Genomic DNA, 22,109 nt, shown 5'->3' with positions numbered 1-22,109 from the left:
GCTGGCTACTATGAGCCCATCTGAGGAAGAGCAAGCCAGCCTTTCAGGACGACATAGTTTCACAACTTTGTTGTCCCGTCCATTGATGACGACGCTTCAGAAAAGTCTACAAAACTTTCTTCGCCATTGAAATGCCTGTTGAGTTGTTAGTGTCATGTGACTGAATAGACAGTCTCCGTGTAGGCACTCGTGATGCGACACACTGAGAAGGAAGGAACAGAATCGACGCCTCCTGGTGGACGAAACTCGCATCAAAGCCTTCGTGGTAATGGAAGAGAGAATGATGTGACATACCAGCCTCTCTCTGCTCCACCGGAAAGGTACGAGGTATCTGAGTTGAGCTCGCAACCCCAGTTCCCAACAACACTTTTGCCAGGACCGTCAGTCCTCCGTATGAATTTGGATAGGCCTGCTGTGTAGCAGTGGAAATCCTCTTCGTCTGGGTCATCTGGCATCTGACCGGTCAGCACCCGGCCAGCTGCGATCATTGTAGCCGCATGAGTGCATAGAATTACTGTCTTTGGCTGCTCCGGGTCATTGTCAAGTGTCGTAATGATGTGATCCAGCGCTCTCCTGACACGTTCATGAAGCTCCACAATCATTTCACCCTTGGCGGGAGGCATATGCACGGAGACATACTCTTGATCCAGGTTGTCGAAATGAGCAGTCAAGATCTGAAGGGTAGGCGGTGAAGGATGCTCCCAGTTGGCGCGGCCAAAGAATTCTCTACATTAGCATCAGCTTTCGTTTCTTAGATATGTGCGTCACGCGACTATCGGCCAGTCTTGAATGTCACACACCCAATGCCTCGATCGACTCTGATCTTGCCCTTCACCTTGCCCTCTGCGAAAAGTCTGGCTGTGGTAGGCTGTAATGTCTGTAGACATCGATAGAAGGGGCTTGAGTAGATGCGTTCAATCGGGGGTTGTATCTTGCACAAATGCTCTGCTAGCTCTTTCGACTGTTGGACCCCCTTGGACGTTAATGGTGGATCTGTTGGTATGCCAGTTGGCGTCTTGACCATCAATGCCGTGTATGTGCCCGTCTGCGGATCCACCGCCCAGTTGGAGCGAAACTACATAGCCAGCCAGCCAGCCTACGATTAGAAACAGAGTTTGACATGACGTGCGTGGACTGTACGGTAACGGACAAGCGAGGCTGTACGGAAGAGTGTAGGCAATGGAAGAACGGGAGAGGCTATGCTGTGGCTCCAGGATGCTAATCCAAATCTACGAGCGATACCTAGTCACCCGGTATGTGGTGGGGGGAAGATTGCGCAAATGCCATGGTGGAGACGGCGGCTTGAATTCATACAATACGGTAGAGACATACCGCGTGCCGCACAATGTAAATGACCTCTATCATCGTTTCTGCAATCTGGTGGATCCCAAGGCTCCTCCACAGTTGGCGTGGACGATCGGACTTTTAGACAAGTCTGTGGTGTTCTCGCGAATACGAATCTGCTGGTGACGCGGTGGAGACATGGGACGGCAGCTAGGTCTTGTACCTTAGTCCGACACGGTCCGATATGGCATCGGTAGGCACAGGCAGACCTCGGCTAGATTCTCCTTTCGCTCATCTTTCTGCATCGCGTTCGTGTCTCACCGTATCGAATCCACACACTCATAGAGCTTCTACATGCACCAGGAATAAGTTCAGGGGCTTCAGCCCTGCAAGTGATGGTGCATCTGTGGGTGTGAGTAGAGCCCTCCCACCACGGCGCGGCGCATAGACAGAATTTCTCCTTCATCATGGAAAAATGGAACCAAAATAGGACCTACAGTAGCCTGACTATCCATCGTGTGCAAGTAGTATGAGTGCTGACCAGTCGCGCGTCCCTCCTTCGTTCGAACTATCTATCGGTACCCATCACTCATCAGCCATACCCATCGACCCGACCTTGGCCCGCTCATGGAATCTTCCTGCCATCGGTGAAGCTTCCGTGTCCAGAGCCGTGCGTGTCTTCGCTCTGAGGGTCATGGATTGTGGCTTTCCATGCAATCTTCCTGCAGGATGCAGGGAAATGCATCACTAGTAAATTAGCTGAGCCATTGGTCAAACAGAGCGTATCACTAGGTGCCTTGCGAGCCGTCGAGTTTCCATAGGCACATGCAGGGTTTGCTCGTACCCTATTCTGCGTTCCATAAATCGGCTGCTAGCTTGATGCAACAACCCCAACAAGCTTGGACGGGATCATGAGAGTGAATGGTAAAAACTCGAGATGGTTTCTTCGATCATGACGAGGTTACGTGAATCTCTATCGGGCTGGCCTCACACATGCTACAAGAAGGCTCACCTTCAGAGTGACGAGGATAACACTGTTGGACGTGGTATTCTGAACCCTGTGGATCTGGTCTGCCGTGCGGGTCAACTTTGCGGATGAACCATGGATAGCCGACGGGTGGTGTTTTGTAGCGCAGTTGGACCATAGGTCAATGTGGCAGACATGACCACTCTTGTAAACGCGGGGCTGGCTGGTTAGTGGATTACAATACGCAAACTGATTTCAATGGACAGAGTGCACCTCGTATGCGACTCTACATGTCCATGTACCGGTAGAATCTCGTCATCCGGGTCACCACATGCTTGTCATCGGCCCGTTCAGTCTACTAGTACTTCCTTCACATCCATCGTGACGATCAGCGAGAGCTATGTACTGTCAATTATTCCACGGTGTCAATATATCGTGTACTCGTCTTGTCTACCACTGTAAATCACTTGAAACATGCGCACTCTGACAAGCTTCTTGATGGACGCCATGTTTCTGATGTCGCATAGTCCCGACCGATTGTCTTTCTTGTAGGCTGGTGGCTTCTTCAGTCGTGGGAAGTCGCTCAAGATCTTGGGATTTCCTCGAGAGAAGGCGTTCAGGAAACATTCTTAGTCGCAGGGATCTGTCCAGCTTTGGCAGTAGGGGGAACCCCGGTAGGGCTGTTCGTCGAGGACAAGGGCCTGTGCAGCCACAGGCCGGGCTTCTAGAGCAGGGATGGGAGCCTGGGCGTTACCGGTACCAGGAGCACCGCAAAGGCACCGTCACCCGGAATTAATCCAAATGTGCTGGTCCGCTTTATTATAGCTAGCATCGATCGACAATATGTCTCAGTCTTCGAGAGACTCCTCAGGGCCCTGGCAATACCGGTATCCTCATGTGGACCTTGTACGGTCGCAAAATTCCAGCGTAGTTAGTCTTGTGACGCTGCAGTGCCCTGCTGTGTTCGAGCTGAGCGCGACCATCATGTAGAGAATGATCGACGTCCAGCATCAACATTTGATCAGTTAGTTTTGACGGTCGACAAACGCTGAAAAGCAACTGCAGGTAGGGTAAGCCGAGGCTTGTGAACTTCCAACCTGCCCTGTAGGGACGTCAAACCCACTTGCGAACAGGGTGCAGAGAAAACGGGATGGCATTCGGTGATATTGCTATGGTGAGTATCTTGAACCGATGATACCGCTACCTACTCGCTCAGGAGTCGGTTAGGTGGTTGACGTACCATGAGGTACACAATCGCTCGGCTTGCGATGCGTACAACCTAGTAGAATCAGATTTTGTACATAACAATCCTGTCGGGTACTACCGGTAACTAAGATGATCGGCCCTGGAGTGAGATACCTTTGGTAGAGATGGTGCGGAGCGAGCCATAGGATCCGGACAATGCAGGCACTATCTGACTCCCGTCGAGCTGGCTCAAAAGCACCTAACTTCATGTTAGCATGTGAGTTATGTAACACTCCTGACCACGCCACCTTCTGGAAAGTGTTGAGGACTGATTATCTGTCGATCTAAGTAATCTGATGAGAAATGTAACATTCTTTGTGAACAAGGCCAATGGCCGCATTACCAGCAACGAGAGAAGTATGGCTCATCGAGCAATAAGCAGCGTCATGGCGGCCTGGAGAGTGGGTCGGCTGCTTCTAGAAGCTCATCCCTGCTTTCCTTGAGTCACCTCCAAGATCTGGTCGTGCGCGGAGGCTTGTCGCGAGTGCTTGTTCGATAAGATGCGGTCAGTGGTCGTCATTTATCCACTGTTTCGATGATTCAGCATGCTCTCCTCACGTGCAGTAAAGTAGCCCACCAAGTTACTACCCCCAGTATGCGTCCAACCTGCATGAATATATAATGACTGCTGCTGCTTTAAGTGTGATCATTGATGGGAGCAATTGGAGAGTAGCATGTCGAACTTGGTCTCCCCATGAGTACTGGCTTGAATGAGTCCTCTAGCGACGCAATTGTTGTTCGCATGGCGGAGATGAATGGCGGTTGAATCGCTTGCTCCTATATAAGCAGCCATATCTCGCTAGACGAGACTCTATCATGTGAAGGCTGCGCATGGCACAAGGCGTATATTTGGCCACTGCTCTCCGTGATAGACACAGAAACTGTGATGAGATTATTGTCTCGCTTCATGAATGAGCAAAACTTCTGGGGACATTGAATTAGTTACCGCTCAAAGTTAACCAAAAGATGGCGTGGGATCACAACGCGGAAAACTGCATCTGTAGCCGACGAAAAGAGATCATCACGCAGAAACCGCACTGTTCCAAAGCGTGAGCAACATCCATGCGCTGCCAGAAGTCGAGCATCATATCAAAGTGGTGGCTGTACGCCAATGATGTTGGGATCCAAGATCATGGTGGGAGACAGACAAGGACATGACGCATATACCAGGTTGGCGTTGTACAATAAAGTAGATCAGCGAATGTAACACTGCAAATATTATTGAATATTACAGATACAGCTGATATTGCTGTATGCATCGAACTTGATAAGACTCTGCGACCCATTTTCGCTCACTTCAGGCCCAGTTGGTGCAGTGGCAGGCCCTTTTCAGGTCCGTGATCCGGCAGTCTCGGGCGTCCACCACTGGAGAATTTCCCAGACATGTGCAGTAATTTTTCGGTAATCCAAATCCGCAGTAAGATAGCACACTTCACAATGAGGAAGAGGATAATTGCAGCTACCAATATACCAACGATGTAGGCCGCGACGATACCGGAAGAGTGCTCCTGGAGGTTGAGAAAACTGTAAGTGTAGAAGCCTTGGGTTGCGTAAGTGAGATATGCTAGTGAAAGGTATAGAGCCAAGAGTATGACGATTGGAATTAGATCCAGCCATGGTAATGGTTCCGTCCTTGGCACAACAATTTCGAATAATGCGTAGAACGAGTTGAGGGCGTGTTGAGAGACATTCGACCAGAGTTCAAACGTTGATGGGAACCTGCCAGGCAAGAGAATAGCCCAGTAGACAGCAGTGACGATCCAAGGGTAGATCACAACGGTAGAGTAGAACATGCTGTGAGCAACTTGCAGTGACTTGGGCCAACGGGCTAGGAATGAAGTGCCAGTAAGCCAGTAGCTTCCAGTATGGGCAGCGCTGAATGCGTGATAGAACGCCAGTCCCCAATACGTCAGGTGCGTAAAGTAGGAGAATGAACGCCGTGAAGCCTCTGACATATCATGGCTCCCGTTCCAACCGAAGATGGTGAAGAGCGTGATAAAGGCGTAGAGGGACAGGAGAGCTCGAACAGCAAACAGGAGGCCGGGTGGCAAGATCCAGGATGTCACAAATCGGTTCTCAGGGTCGAAAGGGCCGCTGTAAGGCGCTGTGATGCGTTTGCCGAAAGCCATGTCAGCGACGGGCCGACGAAAAGATCAAAGTCCCAGGTACGGGGCGAAAGAATGGCACGGGCACGCACAAGCGAGCAGCTGCGGTACTTGAACTTATAGAAAGCCTGCAAGTCGAGTGAATGCCGGCGATATGGCGCTGCAACGTGTTGATACCAAGGAAAGTCGAGACCTCGGGAGCCGTCCATGAAGACTCCCAGATTTCGAAACGTGCGATGAAAAGCTCGTTCAGGAGGCCTAGCTCACCGCGTCGTCACGTGCATTCGTGCACTAGCCGGTGCTGGAGCACTTGAGGTGAAACGACATACTAGCGGGAGCCTAACCCCTTTAGGTGTAATACGTGTAACAATACGTTAGCGTCTTTCAAAGCCACCATTGACCCAAATTTCCTCACAATGGCTCACATCCCCATGTCGACTGCAACCAAGCCACACCCTTACACTCTCTTTCTCTCGCACAGACATACATACAGGGTTCATTTCTCCTAACACCATTCCGGGCTTGTCCAGTGGGCTTTATCCTCCCGCCCGTCTCCCATGTCCTTTAACTTTTAAAGATCGGCTCGATGCCACCAGACCGACAGGGCCCTACATAGGTACCGAGCATGAACTCAAAGTTACCCACCCGTACATGATACATCAGCGAACCCTGTACTGCCTTATCTTCCGCCCTTTGCTTCTCAACACGACATAGCGAGCTCACAATGAGCGATCTCGGCGTTTCGGTAGGACTGACTTTACTCGATCCTTGATAGACCATGTATTGATCCCGAATAGCACAAGACTCAAAATCTTGCTCGAATCAGGGACAATCAGCGTAAGCCTCTAGCTCTACCTTTTCGACGTCTCTATACAAGTCTACGTGAGTGCTAACGACAGGTCCATGTTCAAACAGGACGATCACGTGCTCGACGCAAGGAATATCTGCAAGAACTTGAAGCCAAGTTGCGAAGTTGCGAGCAGGCCGGCATCGAAGCATCGTCCAAGATCCAATCTGCAGCCAGACGAGTCCTCGATGAAAATCGGAAGCTGCGGAGCCTCTTATACGAGCGAGGTGCATCAGAACCAGAAATTGTAGCAGCTCTCGGCGGGCCACCGGATCAGCCTTATGAGCAGATCTCAGCAACGCCGATACTCAATGCAATGTTGGAGCGGAGGATTACGACTAATGAACTGCCATCAATAAGTTATCCTGCTCCCTCACAAACACCCATGAGAGCGGCCTGCCTGTCTGGACACAGATCCTCAGTTCAGCCAATCAGTATTCCAGCAGCTCGATTGAACGCAGTGAGCCGCAAAGACTCGCAAAATCCAGGCTCAATGATCTCCAGTACGAGCACATCACCTCCATCTTACTCTTCGGCGTACTACGCAACTTCCATGACTTCATCGGCCGCAGAGGTAAAGACAGAAGATGCCTACAGCTATCCATTCGACCAGTCTTACAGCAATAATTGGACCTTGCCAAGCGACTACAACTTGGAAACCGACCCAGTCTCTTCCTACAGCACATCATCTTGTGTGGATGCTGCCAATATCATCCGGACTATGCGCGCAAATGCGGGACCTGAACTGGAGGCCGATCTTGGCTGCCGAGCCCCAGGCCAGCACTGCTACGTCAATAATAACGTCGTTTTCAGCATGATGGACAAGTACTCGAATCAAAACGCATCCATATGAACTGTATCCCGAAAAGTCCACTGGAACACAAATTGACCCGCCTAGTTGGAAGCGTCGTTGCAGGTACGTCACCAATCAGCTTGAGCATAGTGCATAGCAAAGCCCCCGTGCAAAGCTCGTAGACTCGTCACATACAATCCCTCTTACTAGGAGATAATCGCACGGTGCGTCTAGTGACTGACCAGCTTACATGGCGCACTGCTTTACCCAATGCGAACAAAGAAGTAGCACCGTCGCACCACCACATCATGCTCAAATCATAGCCATTCACTTTCGCAGTCTTCGTACCCGAAATGTATGTAACACTCGTCTAATTTCCTTTCGCGTCCCTTTTTGTCATATTAGCGGCACGATAAACCTCTTGCATCAATTGGCGCCCAATAGAGGTCCTCAGCCTCACAGTCCTTTGTCTGCATGATTCCGGACGATTGTATGAATCCGGCGGGCCCCATTGTGCTACATGAACAAAGAATGATCTATATAGTTCAGACAAACAAATTCTCACTGCGAAGCTACAGTAATTGCACAAGTCACTAAATTGTCCCTGCTATCCGCCTGTTTTACTTGAAGCACATCTGTACAGCTGAGAAATCTTACCACAAAACCATGCCTTCGAAGCGGAAGGAGACGGAGGGCAGTGGGAGGCCACCGAAGAAGAGCAGGCCGGCACTAAGCGCTGATGAAAAGGCTGAGCAAGTCAAAGTCCACTGGGCATTACCTACAACAGCCAGAGGCAGTGATGCGTCTAGTACGAGCGAAACCATCACGCGATACTCACAGCGTTTGTTTGGAAGACCGTGGAGTGAACTGAGAGTTCAAGAATCGGCTTTCCGGTTCCCACACGTACGGACACCGGTCTTTCAGGCAAAGGGCAAAGATATTGCCACGGGTGGGAAGCGTGAGCTCAGCAAGGCCTTGTGTGATTTCTTCAACCTTATCAAGGCCAGTACATTCGAGCCGCAAGAAGGTGATCTATATACCCGCGAGGCCTTAGAAGAGGCGTTCTCGGGAGAGAACCAAGGCAATGCAGTCGTTGCTTCGGGCTCTCACGCAAATGCTATACTTGCATTAGCCACAGAGTATCAGGTTGAAGTGTAGGTTCAAGTATGATAAGGGTCCAGGAGCTCTGCTGACCGAACATTTAGAACTGTACGCCCAGACGGCGAAGAAGAAAGCGCGCATCTGATACTACTTCGGAAATCACCTCATGCAGATTCAGATACGGGAACTGCAGCTGATGACTTCGGGTATTTCATCCAGCTTCCCCATGGAATGCGTGTCACCGTCAATGGCCTTACCTATGTCAACGAGCCAACGCTACAGGGCGAAAATTCAGACGAAGAATCTGTGAAACCGTTTATTATCGGTCCACTCGAACGATTTGCAATCATAGAGCTTCTAGCTCAGCCAATCTTCTTCTTCCGTGCGCCAGAAGATTTAGACTTCAAGGATGCAAAGAGCATTGAGACGGAGTCCCGTACTAAGCCCTCCGAACTTGAACGCCAAAGACGATCAACTCATGGCAATGTGCCTGTTGATCATGTCGAAATCGCGTGGACACTGCTTGGTCCACTCTCAACCGAGCCTGACTCTGCCAGGCTCGGTAACGGAGATGAGGCTGTTTACTCTGACGAGTGGACGGATGATGAACCTAGTCCGTGTTCATATCTACAGCGTTATTCGTTAGATTCACAGCGTGATCGCCTCCAAACTCTCGTCCCCAGAGTGCTCGCTGCAATTAATGCTCGCCAACCAGAGGCAGCTGGCTTCAGCGTTTACCATGACAACCGCGTTAACCGACCTGGCAGAACCTGGCTCCATATTATGGGACACGCGGGAAATTCTAATCACTTTGTTCTGCTCATAGTGCAGGTCCAGGAGGATCGCAGGATCACGCTCCAAGTTATGGACCCTTTGACTTGGAGAAGCACCCGGCAAGCTCGCGATGACCTATTCAATGATGTACGAAGAGTCTTATCAGAGACCCAGTGGTGGAAGAAAGCATACGAAAGCCAGGAAGAAATGCGGAAAAACCTCCCGGCAGAGTTATCTTGGAGTCCGTCTGTCCAGCACCCCGAAGCTATAGAGAGTCTCACTTTGGTGGTTCTCTCGGCTTGGACACTTGCTTTGGGCCTATCGCCTGACCCGAATTTTAGGCTAGACAACGAGAGCTTCTTCAGTCGCGCCCATGCTGTATTCCAGATGGTTCTCAATGACACCATGAACTGGAAGGTATTGGTGTCGTTCCTGAGATGCATCGGGTTTGTGAGGTCAAGCAAGCAAGGCCAAGGGGATACTGGACGTGGACCGAGTTTGGAGTACAGACATATCGATCCATCCCGGAGTCATCGCTTTGATTTAAGCAAACATTCCTTCGAACGTCTGATGGAGGTACAGACTTTAGCGGATGCTGTCGAGGAGCGTCTTGCCACGGTGCCTGTTCCTGTCAGAGTTGAGACTGGAGTCGCTCATACCAGGGACTTTCCTTCGGATCATTTACCAGAGGAGCACTTGGTCAAACTAAAAGAGCTCATTCGAAGGCCTGGTGGTTGGAATTTGACGGAAACATGGCCGCAGTTGAAGCAGCGCCTGAGTCTGGAAACAGAACCCAATTCTCCTCGGCCTACAAGTGGATCTGACAACCCCGCAACGTCAAAAAATGATGCCAACACATTAGCAGACATTCTCCCTGGCAGTGCTCCGAGAGACCCTCAGATCGATACCTCTGAACTAGAATCGGAGTTCGATGCATGTCAATATTTCAGGTCGGAAATGAGCAGACTTGTAGCAGAACATCATAATCAAGAGTTCACGACGTGGCCAGAACTTTCGTCGGAAGAACAGACGTATGCTAGTATTACAGCTGTGGCGAGAAGCATCAACGAAATCAGGCCTATTTCAAAGGGTTTCTCAATCTACAGTCAGCAACCCCAGTGTTTTATAACCTCGGGAATAAAGAATGCAGAGTCTCCTACCGATCAATTCATATTGAGATATGTCTCGCTCGGCGAACACTTCATCCTTATCGTCATTCGGAATAGCGGTCAATACGATGGTCAGCCTGCGGTATATGCTGTGGATCCTGCACCGTGGTTATCTACAGTGCAACGGCGCCAGGCAGTGCACAGGTACGTGGAGGCTCTATCACCCGGAGGCGCACTGATGCCAGAATCGATAAGATGGATTTTCGGATCTGGAAGAGGAGCTGTACAACACTCTGGATGCATCACTGTGCTCAATGCCTGGGCTATCCTACTCGATCTACCATTAAGCCTTACTGATTTTGCCCCGGATGCGTCTTTCTATGACGACGCACACCAGCTCATGCATGTTGTACAACGTGGAAGAGCGAGCTGGAAACTCATTTGGGCGTTCCTGCGCTGCAGAGGGTATCTTTCTTCTGATGAACCGCCTGCTCCAGACCGGAGATTCATGAGGACCAGCCCTGATAGCCTGGTGTCCAAGCACGAAGAAAGAATGAACCAGAGGCCAGGGCCTTCTCTGGACCTTACAAAACAAGCTTTACTTTATCGGCATTTTGATGCACAATCGGGGTATTCACATCGCGATGAATTGCCTTGGGACATGGATGATACCGATATCAAGACTCGTATTCCTACACTGCTTGACTACAACCCTCAGCTCACCCGTAATGAGGTCAGGCGGAGATATGCTCATCCATGCGCCGACTTTCGCCGGAGAATGAATGAGCGACTAGAAGACCCAAAAATCGCAAGTGATTTGAGAGACTTTCGGGACAGATGCAAACCAACTCAAGCATTTGACGCTTGGCTTGATGACACAGAGGTCTCGCTGTCTATTGGCGCTGTAACTCTTGGTATCACCAGGTACCAACAGAAACAATCCTCCAATGTTATTGGCGGGTTCGCGTATCTGATGCCAAGTCAAGTTCAACTCTGCGAGAAAGTAGACAAGGTTGAAACAGAGTCCAACGTACTACGGGCAGCCCGACCGTTGATCGTCCCTCTGCATTACGGAAACCATTTCATTCTTTTGGTAATCCAGCTAGACGACCAGGCCAGGGTTACGTTTGCGATACTGAATTCGATGAACCATCATCTGGATTCACGTTCGCGGCAAAATATACATAAATGGGCACGGACCATAGTGATTCGACATGGCTGGATGGGGGCACCAATGCTCAGGAATCCTACCTTGGAACTTCCAGTCTTCACTACCTACATACCTGTCTCTCAACAGCCTACCCAATCGGAGTGTGGATACTACGTTATTATTAACGCGTGGATCTTGGCTCTTGGGCTTCAGCCAGATTCCAGCGTAAGAGTGGACTGGAGTGATGAATTCTTCGAGGATTTGATCAATCTCATACATCTAACGCGGATCGGAAAAGCTGATTGGGCCCTGATCTATGCGTTCCTCCGGTGTAGGCGTCTTGCGCTCCGTGGCGAAGTACCTATCGATCGTCGATTCGACACATCGTATGAGCTCCGGACGGAAGGGCACCAGTACTTGGGTCAATTCTTGGAAGAGCAAGATGAGGATGAACAGTTACAGTTCTTTGCCGATTATGATTCTACCACTCCGGCGTTGAGTATAGAAAACATAAAAGCTACAAATCGATGCAATTTACCCGCAGGCATGCCCCATACGCAACCTGGAGCCTTTCCCTGGGACAATTGGAGTCAAGACACTAGAGTAAAGGCTAGTGAACTGATCCGGAAAGAAATATCGTACAAGAATCTATCTACGGAGTCTGACATTGAGAAAGCACACAAAGCTTCCAAAAACTATAGAGGGCAACAAGTACGACGACAGCTACAGAAGCGCAACATCAACCCTCAGGAAGCAAATGCGAGAGTGCTCCTGCATGTAACAAGGGAATACATGAGAAACTGGCATGCCGGGCATACATTGCAGCATGAAGCCCGGGCATGCGCAACGTCTCGCGACATCCTTCAATTTTACCACTCCATTTTGCGGCCAGACGCGTTAGGTACAAAGCTGAAGAGTGGATGTATCCCTGACTTTCAGGCTAAGCCCCCCCGGGCTAACATGCTCTATTCTGACGCGGTCAATATTGCGATTGCTGCAGTAGTCGAGGCAATCGACCGAACACAATCTGAACAACATGCCAATGTTAATACGACGGTACCGTTTACAGGTGGCTTCACCCTAGCCACTACTACTCAGATGCAGTTGGCCATGGGGGGGCAGCCAATCGGCCGGGTATCACGCCCTTGGAGGTGCTTCCTTGTGCCGTTGACAGTGTCCGGACATTTGCTTGAAGAAGTCAACCAATGGCGACAGACAAAGGGGCTCCGAGTTCAATCTGGGCCAGGAGGACATCACATTCTTGCTGTCGTTGAGCGACACAGTGAAGAGGACATGACAGTAAACGTATATTACTACGATAGCTCTCCGGAACGGTTGCGGGATGCATATCCATTCCTGACGAGTAAATTGAAGGAGGCTATGAGCGTTCTAGGGTGGCTATCACCAAGAAACATAGGCAGGGAAGGCGGCGTGGAGGCCATGGGAAGCACAGTTGATTACAGATTCCTGCAGCAATCGGTCACGGTTCCAAAACAACCCAATGGATGGATGTGCGGTGCGCATACCATCATCAACGCTTGGATCCTGGCATTGGGTTTGACGCCCGCGCCACAGATCAGCTACCCAACCCCAGTCTACGAGGAACTTCACACACTCGCGGGTGCTGCCTGTAGTGGACTTTTGACCTGGATGGTCCTTGTTAATTGGCTGCGCTGCCGCAAGCTCATCACGCAAAAACGTCTCGGAGATGTTGCCCCGAATCGTCGTTTTGAATTCACCAATGTTTGGCGCTCCGAGATGGACTTGAAAGAGAGAATACTTGAGATTACGGAAACAGAGGACCAACCACTGTTGGGATACACAGAGACACAACTGCCGTATGACTTCTCAAACAATTTACGTCCCACCATACGTGTGTCATCAACGGCCCCTGCAGCAGTTCAGCAATTGCGGGATATACTGCGCAAGTTTTCTGGACTGAATAGGGAGTACGACGACGATGATGATATGGACTGGAAGTATGCAGATGAGAATGCACGCAATATGAAGGAGGAAATGGGGAGTGACGATGCGCTGCATTTCCTTTCTGAATTCGAGGGGGATGCTGATGACACTGACATGAGCAATACTCTCGAGGTTCGCTCCGTTGTAGTCAGAAGTAAGCCAGATAAGCTCATGTTTCTGGACGGATATTCCTAGTTTGGGTTGTTCTCTTTACCTGCTGTATGGATGGCGAGCATTTTTCTTTTATGCAGAAGCTCTTTGGTGCAGTTAATTGTGTTGATATCGCGTTTCATATTATTCGAGTTGGCTAGAGCACGGTTGTATTGGTATTTTGCGGGTATTTCATACTTGATTATAATAAGAATCTCCTTTTCTAGACATATTTCGACCACTATGTACAAGTACTCCACACCATATATGAATGAAACATGCGCCTCGCAACGAGAATAGGACCTCGGGGTGCGAGGCGACGTTCGACTGGCGCCTTGGCAGAAGATGACGTCGACAGGTTTCCATCCCCATGTCCACATCCACTTCAGCCTCTCGATTGCGCAACCCACAACCCACACGCACTACAGTCTCGAATGGGACACATGAGAAAGATAAAATAATGATCCGTCCACTTACTCTCCGTACCCCCCACCTTCTCAAACCTGCCTTCCTCACCACGGCTAGCACCCGGCCCTTCTCCCTCCTCAACCCAAACACCCGAACCCACCAAAATCGAATCTACGACCCCATCCGCACCCCATCCGACCTGCATACCCTCCTCCTCCTCACCGCCGCATCCAACACGCCCCTCATTACCCTCTGGACCGCGTCCTTCTGCTCCACCTGCGCATCCATCAAACCCCACCTTATGCGCCTGCTCAGCGAGGACAAGGTCGGTGAACGCGAGGGCGGGCTGGCGTTTGCAGAGGTGGTGCTGGATGGAGCGTTGATTGGGGATTTGGGTGTCAAGTACCGGATTGGGAGCTTGCCGACGCTCATGGCGTTTGAGCGCATGGAGGCGCAGTTTGAGAGTCGGGTAGTGAGAGTGGAGGAGATGGGTGGGGAGAGGGTGAGGGAATGGCTGGTTAGGCAGGCGAAGAGGGGAGGTAGGATGGGTGGGGGTGGGGGGAGTATGTTTGGGTAGGATGGTGGTTGCGATTGTGTAAAGTGTGTAAAGTGCGTAATTAGGCTCGTGTAAAGTGTACTTTTAGGATTGTGTAAGGTGCCATCGTTGGATGTATATACAGTGTAAGATTGGTAGTAGTATTTGTAGTGTCAGGATTGTTTCCATTATCAAGTGTTCAAGTGTTCAAGTGTGAGAGGAACGGATAAAGTGTAAAACAAGCCAGTGCATCTCCTACTTGTATCATGACTTGGTACAAGCGAGGAGCTAATCACATGCAGACAGCCCGATGAGACATGGGAATAGTTCAAAACCATACTGTTAGCTCTACATCATCTTTGGGTATCTAATCGCCTTTTTCCACCAAGACAAGAATGAGTTTACATCTCTCCATACATCAACGCCATTGTTTTTTCTTGCTGCCATGCTCTCATCCAGATTCCTCACGCGCCCTGCAATCGCTTTAGTCTCATGCCATGCTTCAGAATGAATAAGCGCCATCGAATTGCATGCCCGTATCATCTCCTAGGTGGTCCACATTGATCAGATCATCGAGGGTGAGCGCATCTCCGCCAGCACTCATGCCCATCCCGTGATCTTGTTGTTGTTGTTGCTGCTGCTGTTGTTGCTGTTGTGGAGCAGGAAGCTGCTGATTCGGTGGATCCAAGCCTTCAATCAAAGCAATACCCTTGGGCACGCTCTGCCCAAAGGCGGCGACGCGATCTGGTCGTACGATACCTGCATTCTTGCCTAGGCCCGTAGCGTCGCCGCGGCTATTCATCCATATGCCATTGCCACCTTCGCCATTCTTGACGGCCTTGGTAAAAGGCTCTTGGAAGAGGAGACTGGTTTCGTACCAGCGTCCCTTGATCTCGGAGATGTCGAGGCGTGAGCCGGCGAAGATGAGCTTCCACCAAGCCATGGAGCGGGTAAGGGGCACGAGTGTGCGGTTGCGCCAGGCCATGTCGTAGGCCATGCGTGTGGGGAGGTTTACGTTTTGTTGTGGGGGCTTGGGCGGGTTGGCGGGGTCCGTTACTTCGAGGGTGGCGTAGCTGTAGATGTCACCGACGATGCTGACCGAGGTTGGAGGTGGGGTATTGGGTTTCGATGGAGGATAAATGCGCTCGATGATGTCGGTTATGACGATCAGGTCGCTTCCGGTACCCAGTCGCAGCCGGACTGCCTCGCCACACCAGATCTTCTCTGCGCCGAGATACATGCCGTTGTAGTGTCGCAGTTCCTGGCCGCCTTCGGTCGAGGTCTTGATGCGCTCGAAAAGGGTATATGTGCTGTCAATGGCTTTGGCGGCCATGATGGAGGCATCGACCGACGCAATGCCCTCGCCATATTGACCGCTCTCGAGAGCCCGCCAGTCGACTTGGTCGTAGCTGAGGTGGGGGTTTTGTTGGAGATAAGGGAATGTACAACTTGGTGCCGACCAGGCGAGCCAAGGTTTAACGTGGTCATCGGTTGTCACGAGCTCCTGGGCAGGGGACTCGTATGGGTGTGAGAGGGGCTGGATGAGATAGGAGCGATTGTTGGGTGTGTCCTTCAACGCCCATCTTCGAATGACGAGTCCGAGGCCCCACGCGGATGTCTTGGGACGGTAGAACCAGACCACCTCTCCTGTCCGGCACAGGAATCGATGGTAGGACAGGTCGGTTTGTTGTTCGTAGGATCGAGGTTGGGGTAGTGGGGTGGATTGCGGAAGGGGTGGTGGTGCTCTTATTTGCTGGGGTTGCTGTTGGTGTTGTTGTTGGGGCTGTTGCTGTGGTTGTTGCTGCGATTGTGATTGTTGTTGTTGTTGGGCATGCTGTAGGGTGGAGGGTGTAGAGAGGCCTGTCGATGGGCGTCGTGCGGCGGGCACCTGTACAGTTGGATTGCGGCCGACAACGGTACCAGCGGTAGTAGTAGTAGTAGCGGCAGCAGCAGCATTGGGCGTGGCTTCTCGCTTGACACTGACGACGGAAAAGGCTGGACTGGCGGGCTCGACCTTGAAGGCGGCCTTGTCGACATCGCCCGTGGGAGAGCACATTTTGCACGTGCAGTTGTCCGTCTTGCTCTCCTCGTCGGTGCACAGCCACAGCAAATGAGGGAAGAACTCGACGGGGCTGCGAAAGCGCTTCTTGGGCCCTCGCGGGTAGCCGTACAGATAGGCGTCTTGTCTGTCGTGCCCGCCGCCCGAGTGGTTCTTGACCGTCTTGACTTGGCCGTCCGCTTTGGTCTTGATATGTTCGTAGAGGACATAGTTTTCTGGAAGCTCCCACAGGATACATTGCTGCCATTTGTCTGTTTTTTTTTTCATGGGAATTCTGTCAGCTCTGCTCTGCTACTACCGACGGTCTAGACAGGTGGCCTTCGTAGAGGTAGCCTTGGTAGAAACACCCACTCGTCGCTCACCTTCGTGCTGTTTGCCACCAATCTCGCGCAGCAACATGCCGCCCAGCTTCTTGCGCCAATCAATGTGCTTGGGGTCGTCCTTTTCGATGAGCCGATAAAAGTCGCATTGGCCTTGTTCGTTGGGCTTCTTGTCGAGCTGCTCTTCGGTGGGCCCATTTCTGACGGGCTTGTTTTTTTGATTGACGATGCTCTGGCCGTCGGATTTGGTTGCGAAGATGGGCCAAAACTGCGTCATGGGCTGTTGAGCCATGGCCGACAGGCAGACAGGCAGACAGGCAAGCAGACGCCAGGGCGTTGGGTGGAGTGCAGAGTGAGGAGGGAGGAGTGAAGAGTGAGCAGTGGATAGTAGTAGTAGTAGTAGTAGTAGTAGTAGTAGTAGTAGTAGTAGTAGTCGACGGTTGGACATGGCATGGCAAGGCATGGATGGGACGGAATAGGACGGAGTTTAGGCCCGGGCACGCGCCTTGTCTCCGCGCCCGCGTTCGCCGAAAACAAAAAGACGCGACTTTGGGCCTTGCGACTTGCGGCCAAATTGCAGCAAAGGTGGCAGAGAAGGAAGAGAAAGAGAGAGACAGAGAGTTGTCGCGCTGTCGCAGTCACCCTTTCAGCGCTCCTTCACCATCTTCATATCACCCTCGTTTGTTCACCACACACGACCAAGTGAGAAGACCGTCCAGTGTGATTTGTTCCTTTTTTTCTTTTTTGGCTTCACCCTCACTTCACCACACACACAAACATAGACACACTACTCTCGCACTCTTGTCTCTCTCTTTTTCCCCCTTCCCTCTTCCCTATTGTATCTCAACTGAGAGTAGAGGGCGTCTTTGACCACATACATCTCTGCGCCAAAGAAATCGCGAACAAAGCGCAGGTCGGTACCCAGCCCGTCGTAGCACAAGACCACGCTGCTTGATCCTGCCCCTGCGCCTTTGTTGAAGATGGCGGCGCGAACTCCTATTCTCCTCTCCGACCCATTGCCCATGACACCTCCAAAGAGACGCGGCGGCCACTTACAAGACCTCCTTGCCCAATTCGGTTCCCAAAAGTCGTCCGAATCCGTGACCAAGAAACGGCGAACAGCGTCGCAGCAAAAAACACAACCAGAAGGCGCAATCGCTCCTCCACCACCATCTGCACAAGACGGCGACGACAGCGAACTCCGCCAGAGGCAATCTTCTCCGCTCAACTCCGCTTCTGCTTCCGCTTCCTCCCCCTCGTCCTCCGACGACCGACTACGCGACTTCCACGAGACCGATTCCTTTTTCAGTAGCCCCGAATCCAAGCCGACCAAGACCAAGGCTACCAACAAGCCAACCCAGACCGTACGCTCTTCTCGCCGCACGTCTACGAGGCAGTCCAAGGGTACGGCCAACGAGGACGAGAGTGTAGACGAACTGGCCCCATCGGCCCGTCCAATGCGCAAAATCAGCGCCAGAATCTCGGCCTACAGCGAGGAACTCAAGATGGAGAAGCGCAAGAGGGAGCGTGAACAGGTCCAAGGCTTGCGACGCAGTGGACGCGACCGCAAGAGCGTCATCCTCGAATCAGATACCGTGCCCTCACCGTCCCCGCCCAGGAAAAAGGCACCCCCACCCCGTAAACTCGACACGGCCCGCCAGCGCCTACGCGACGACATTGCGAACCAATCCAAGACCAAGGCGAACAACTTCCTCGTGGCCAATAAGCACTACTTCCTCCCGCTCCTCCCCCCGAACAACCAGGTAGCCAGACTGGCTGCAAAGGGCGATGCTGGGCCAATTGTCGAGTATGAAGAGCTCACGGAGCAGCCCAAGGGTGTCCGGGCGACCATGAAGCCCTACCAGCTCTCGGGTCTGTCCTACCTCGTCCACCTCTACAACAACGGCTTTTCTGGCATTCTCGGTGATGAGATGGGCCTGGGAAAGACGCTGCAGACGCTGTCGCTCTTCCAATACCTTGAAGAGCTCGACGGCAAGAACGGCGTATCCAGCGAGGAGCAGCGTCCCTACCTCGTCATCTGCCCGCTCAGTGTTCTCAACTCCTGGGTCACCGAGGCCGAGAAGTGGGTTCCCGAGCTCAAAGTGCTTCGCTTTCACGGCGCCTCGACGGAGCGTGCCCGCCTCAAAAAGGTCGCACAAGGCATGGAGGACATGAAGGGTCGTGAGACGAAGCGTGCAAAGGATCGCAAGGCGAGCAAGAAGGCGGGCCGGAAGTTGTCCAAGCTATCGAGCAATGATCAAGACGGTTCGTATAAGATCATCGTTACCACGTACGACACTTTCCAATCCGAGCAATCCTGGTTCAAGACAGCCTTTGTCTGGCGCTATGTCGTATTGGATGAAGGCCACAAGATCAAGAGCAGCGTCACCCAGATTTCGACTGCGCTCCGCACCATCAGTACCGAGTACCGATTGATCCTGACCGGTACACCTCTTCAGAACAACCTGGTGGAGATGTGGGCGCTATTGGCCTGGCTCTATCCTACCGTCTTCGTCGACAAGACTGAGACGCTGTTCAAAGAGTCCTTCGACCTCAACAAGGGCAAGGTCATTAGGAAGACCATGGATGACGCCCGACGTCTGCTCGAGCTCATCATGCTCCGGCGTATGAAGGACAGCCCAAGTGTCAATCTTGGCTTGCCACCCAAGGAAGAGGTTCTTCTCCACGTACCCCTCACCCCCATGCAGAAGTTTTGGTATACCAGATTGCTTACTCGTATCGACGACGGCATGTTGAATAAGCTGTTTGCAGATGGCAAGACCAAGGAAAGGGCTGCGATTGCACAAGACCAGCAAGATGTCGAATTACTTCGCGAAGCTGCGAAGCTGGTAGAGACCTCTCATGATGAATGGGACGAGACTGCCGAGATTATGCGCGCAACCATTGCCAAAGAGCAAGAAAGTTCCGACAGTGCCCCCACCAAAGGTGCCTGGATGAAGCTGATGAATCTCGTTATGCAGCTGCGCAAGTGCTGCTCACATCCCTATCTCCTGCCCGGTGTCGCACCAGATCCTTATTACCTTGGCGATCACATCATTCGAGGCTCGGGTAAATTCATCCTGTTGGAGAAGTTGCTCAAGCATACCGTCTTTGAACAGGGCAAGAAGGTGCTCATCTTTTCCGGCTTTACACGTACGTTGGACTACTGTGAGGATCTTTTGTCGCTCATCAGCAACCGTGGAGAGAAATTTAGGCACCTTCGTCTAGACGGTAGCTCTGCTAGAGCCCGTCGTAATCTAGACATTCGGCTGTTCAATCAGGAGGGATCGGACTACAAGGTCATGCTGTTATCCACCCGTGCAGGCGGTCTAGGTATCAATCTCACGAGTGCCCAAGATGTCATATTCCTCGACGAAGACTGGAATCCGCAGATTACGCTGCAAGCTGAGGCTCGTGCCCATCGTATTGGTCAGACAAAGCCAGTCACCATTTACAAGCTGTGTACTCAGGGTACAGTCGAAGAGCAAATGATGGGTCGTATCCGCAAGAAGCTCTATCTGTCAGCAAAGATCACCGAGTCTATGCAGAGCATTCATGGAAAGCAAGACATGGCTAAGAAAGGTCGAGGTCATTCCTCAATCAATGAAGACATGCCGCAAATGGACACGTCGCAACTGATGACCCTCGTCCGCCGGGGAGCGCAGACCCTATCGCACCCTGAGATCGACGTCAAGGAAATGGTCTCGTGGGACTTGGAAACGATGCTGGAGAATTGCAGAGACAAGCCTGCAGATCTGACCACCGCCTCCGGTCCACACAGCGAGATTGATGAGGACAAATGGCTCTCCGTCATGGAACGCGTGGAATGTGCCGTCTTTGACGGGAAGCGCCACCAGCGCCAATTCGACAAGAAATCCAAATCCGCCACGTCGGCCGCCAACATTCTACCCGACAGCATCACGCGCGAGGACCGTCGCAAGAACAAGAACACGACTGTCATGGTCGACGGCTATGCCATTAGCAAGGAATCTATGACCTGTGGTGATTGGGAGGCTGTTCCCACATTCGCCGGCAAGGATCCCCGCCTTGCGGAGCCTGTGCGTGCAAAAAAGCGCGAGTTCAATCACGAAGAGCACTGTCTGGTTTGCTTTGAGAATGCAGATGTCGGAGATGTGGTCGAATGCAAGTCCTGCCCTCGCGCATATCACTACGATTGTCTCGATGGTCAGCTGGCAGAGAAGGTCACTGGCTTCCGAGGATTTTACTGCTCACAGCACAAGTGCTTTGATTGCGGAAAGTCGACATCTGATGCGGGTGGACTCATCTACCGCTGCCGTTGGTGTCCCAAGGGCTTCTGCGAAGACTGTCTGGACTGGGACACTGCTGAACTAGTTGGTGAGAATCTTCCCGAGTTTGAGTTGATAGACGAAGGACCGGCAACAGGTGGTTTCTACGTCAAGTGTCCCAATTGCGTGGAGCACTCACAGGAGAATGAGGAGCAGAGAGAGTGGCTGGCTAGTATGGAGAATGCGTACAAGGAACAGCACAATACATGGGTGCGGGAGCGTGAGGCGGCGCAAAAAAGAGTCGAGGCACACGATGTTGCTGCTCTTCTTGAGCCAGTAGTTGCCCTCTCCCGAAACGTCGAGCATGTTGCAAGCCCTCCGCGCATCGTCGAGCCCATTGTCATCGATGACGACGACGACGACGATGTCAGGACTACATCTCCACCCGCGTTGACCGATACGTCGATGCCCACGCCTGCACTTTCGGGATCCCGCGTCAGCACGCCCAAGCTGGTGGAGCCGTTGAGCAAAAGCAAGAGCAAGAAGCGCAGTATCTGTCATTCCGATGAAATTTTTGGCGAGACGCGCGAGGAGAAAAGGATAAGGCTTGATGCGCAGACTTGGAGCATGGAGCAGGATCCCTTGTTGATGGGGGCTAGTTTGTGAGCCGTAGGAGGGGTTTTTTTGAACTAATTGATGTGGCGTGAATGCTTGTATTCTGTGAGAGCAGGTCTCATTTGTTTGACCCGGATTCGGGCAGATTAAGAGGCGTTGAGGGATCTCCTGCTCTCACTGGCGCTTATTAGGTGTTGAGGGAAATTGGGCTTATACCCTTGCCAGTTCCTTTTTGCAGTCTGGAGAGACGATAGCAAGGAAGCAAAATGAGACAAGCTCCTTAAGATAGTGGTCAGTAAGATGATGATTGATCTGCACGTTGAATGAAAGTGTGGACCGTGCCGTTGGAAGTGATGAAGATGTGATATAAAGGTGCGTCTTGCTACGGCTGGCTGGAGGAGATTGTGAACAGATTTAATAATATATAGTTGCAGA

At 51.8% G+C, this 22,109-nt stretch overlaps 7 protein-coding genes across 7 annotated transcripts; 4 read left to right on the top strand and 3 right to left on the bottom strand.

Annotated features, from left to right (window-relative positions):
* Positions 1-251: 251 nt before the first annotated feature.
* Positions 252-1,024, bottom strand: IAQ61_003537 (uncharacterized protein; the record flags this gene model as incomplete). The annotated part of the gene is made up of 2 exons (XM_066096005.1): positions 252-674; positions 797-1,024. The coding sequence occupies 2 exons, from the start codon at positions 1,022-1,024 to the stop codon at positions 252-254; spliced, it is 651 nt and encodes a 216-aa protein (XP_065953881.1).
* Positions 1,025-4,788: 3,764 nt separating this feature from the next.
* IAQ61_003536 (uncharacterized protein) lies at positions 4,789-5,625 on the bottom strand (the record flags this gene model as incomplete). The annotated part of the gene is made up of 1 exon (XM_003837037.1): positions 4,789-5,625. One exon carries the CDS (start codon positions 5,623-5,625, stop codon positions 4,789-4,791), a length of 837 nt encoding a protein of 278 aa, XP_003837085.1.
* A 414-nt stretch (positions 5,626-6,039) lies between these two features.
* On the top strand, positions 6,040-7,825 carry IAQ61_003535 (uncharacterized protein). Its single transcript, XM_003837036.2, has 3 exons — positions 6,040-6,346; positions 6,399-6,438; positions 6,517-7,825. The coding sequence occupies exons 1-3, from the start codon at positions 6,326-6,328 to the stop codon at positions 7,299-7,301; spliced, it is 846 nt and encodes a 281-aa protein (XP_003837084.1). The 5' UTR covers positions 6,040-6,325; the 3' UTR covers positions 7,302-7,825.
* An 82-nt stretch (positions 7,826-7,907) lies between these two features.
* IAQ61_003534 (uncharacterized protein) lies at positions 7,908-13,535 on the top strand (the record flags this gene model as incomplete). The annotated part of the gene is made up of 2 exons (XM_003837035.2): positions 7,908-8,395; positions 8,447-13,535. The coding sequence occupies 2 exons, from the start codon at positions 7,908-7,910 to the stop codon at positions 13,533-13,535; spliced, it is 5,577 nt and encodes a 1,858-aa protein (XP_003837083.2).
* A 415-nt stretch (positions 13,536-13,950) lies between these two features.
* Positions 13,951-14,760, top strand: IAQ61_003533 (uncharacterized protein; the record flags this gene model as incomplete). The annotated part of the gene is made up of 2 exons (XM_066096004.1): positions 13,951-14,367; positions 14,740-14,760. 2 exons carry the CDS (start codon positions 13,951-13,953, stop codon positions 14,758-14,760), a joined length of 438 nt encoding a protein of 145 aa, XP_065953880.1.
* Positions 14,761-14,935: 175 nt separating this feature from the next.
* On the bottom strand, positions 14,936-17,104 carry IAQ61_003532 (uncharacterized protein; the record flags this gene model as incomplete). The annotated part of the gene is made up of 2 exons (XM_003837034.1): positions 14,936-16,743; positions 16,855-17,104. The coding sequence occupies 2 exons, from the start codon at positions 17,102-17,104 to the stop codon at positions 14,936-14,938; spliced, it is 2,058 nt and encodes a 685-aa protein (XP_003837082.1).
* A 688-nt stretch (positions 17,105-17,792) lies between these two features.
* IAQ61_003531 (uncharacterized protein) lies at positions 17,793-21,725 on the top strand (the record flags this gene model as incomplete). The annotated part of the gene is made up of 1 exon (XM_003837033.2): positions 17,793-21,725. One exon carries the CDS (start codon positions 17,793-17,795, stop codon positions 21,723-21,725), a length of 3,933 nt encoding a protein of 1,310 aa, XP_003837081.2.
* Positions 21,726-22,109: the final 384 nt, after the last annotated feature.

Source organism: Plenodomus lingam (genome assembly GCF_022343315.1).
Source record: "Plenodomus lingam strain CAN1 chromosome Unknown contig_18, whole genome shotgun sequence".
NCBI classification, from domain to species: Eukaryota; Fungi; Ascomycota; class Dothideomycetes; order Pleosporales; family Leptosphaeriaceae; genus Plenodomus; species Plenodomus lingam.
Note: the sequence above shows the minus strand (reverse complement) of the source record. Positions and strands in the feature narration are given on the sequence as shown.

What these genes read in the sequence shown, in the direction of transcription:
- IAQ61_003535 (XM_003837036.2), top strand. Translation starts at nt 6,326, where the DNA reads ATGAGCGATCTCGGCGTTTCG. An exon ending in TGAGCGATCTCGGCGTTTCG is followed by an intron (nt 6,347 to 6,398) that starts GTAGGACTGACT and finishes GATCCCGAATAG; the next exon opens with CACAAGACTCAAAATCTTGC. An exon ending in TCGAATCAGGGACAATCAGC is followed by an intron (nt 6,439 to 6,516) that starts GTAAGCCTCTAG and finishes ATGTTCAAACAG; the next exon opens with GACGATCACGTGCTCGACGC.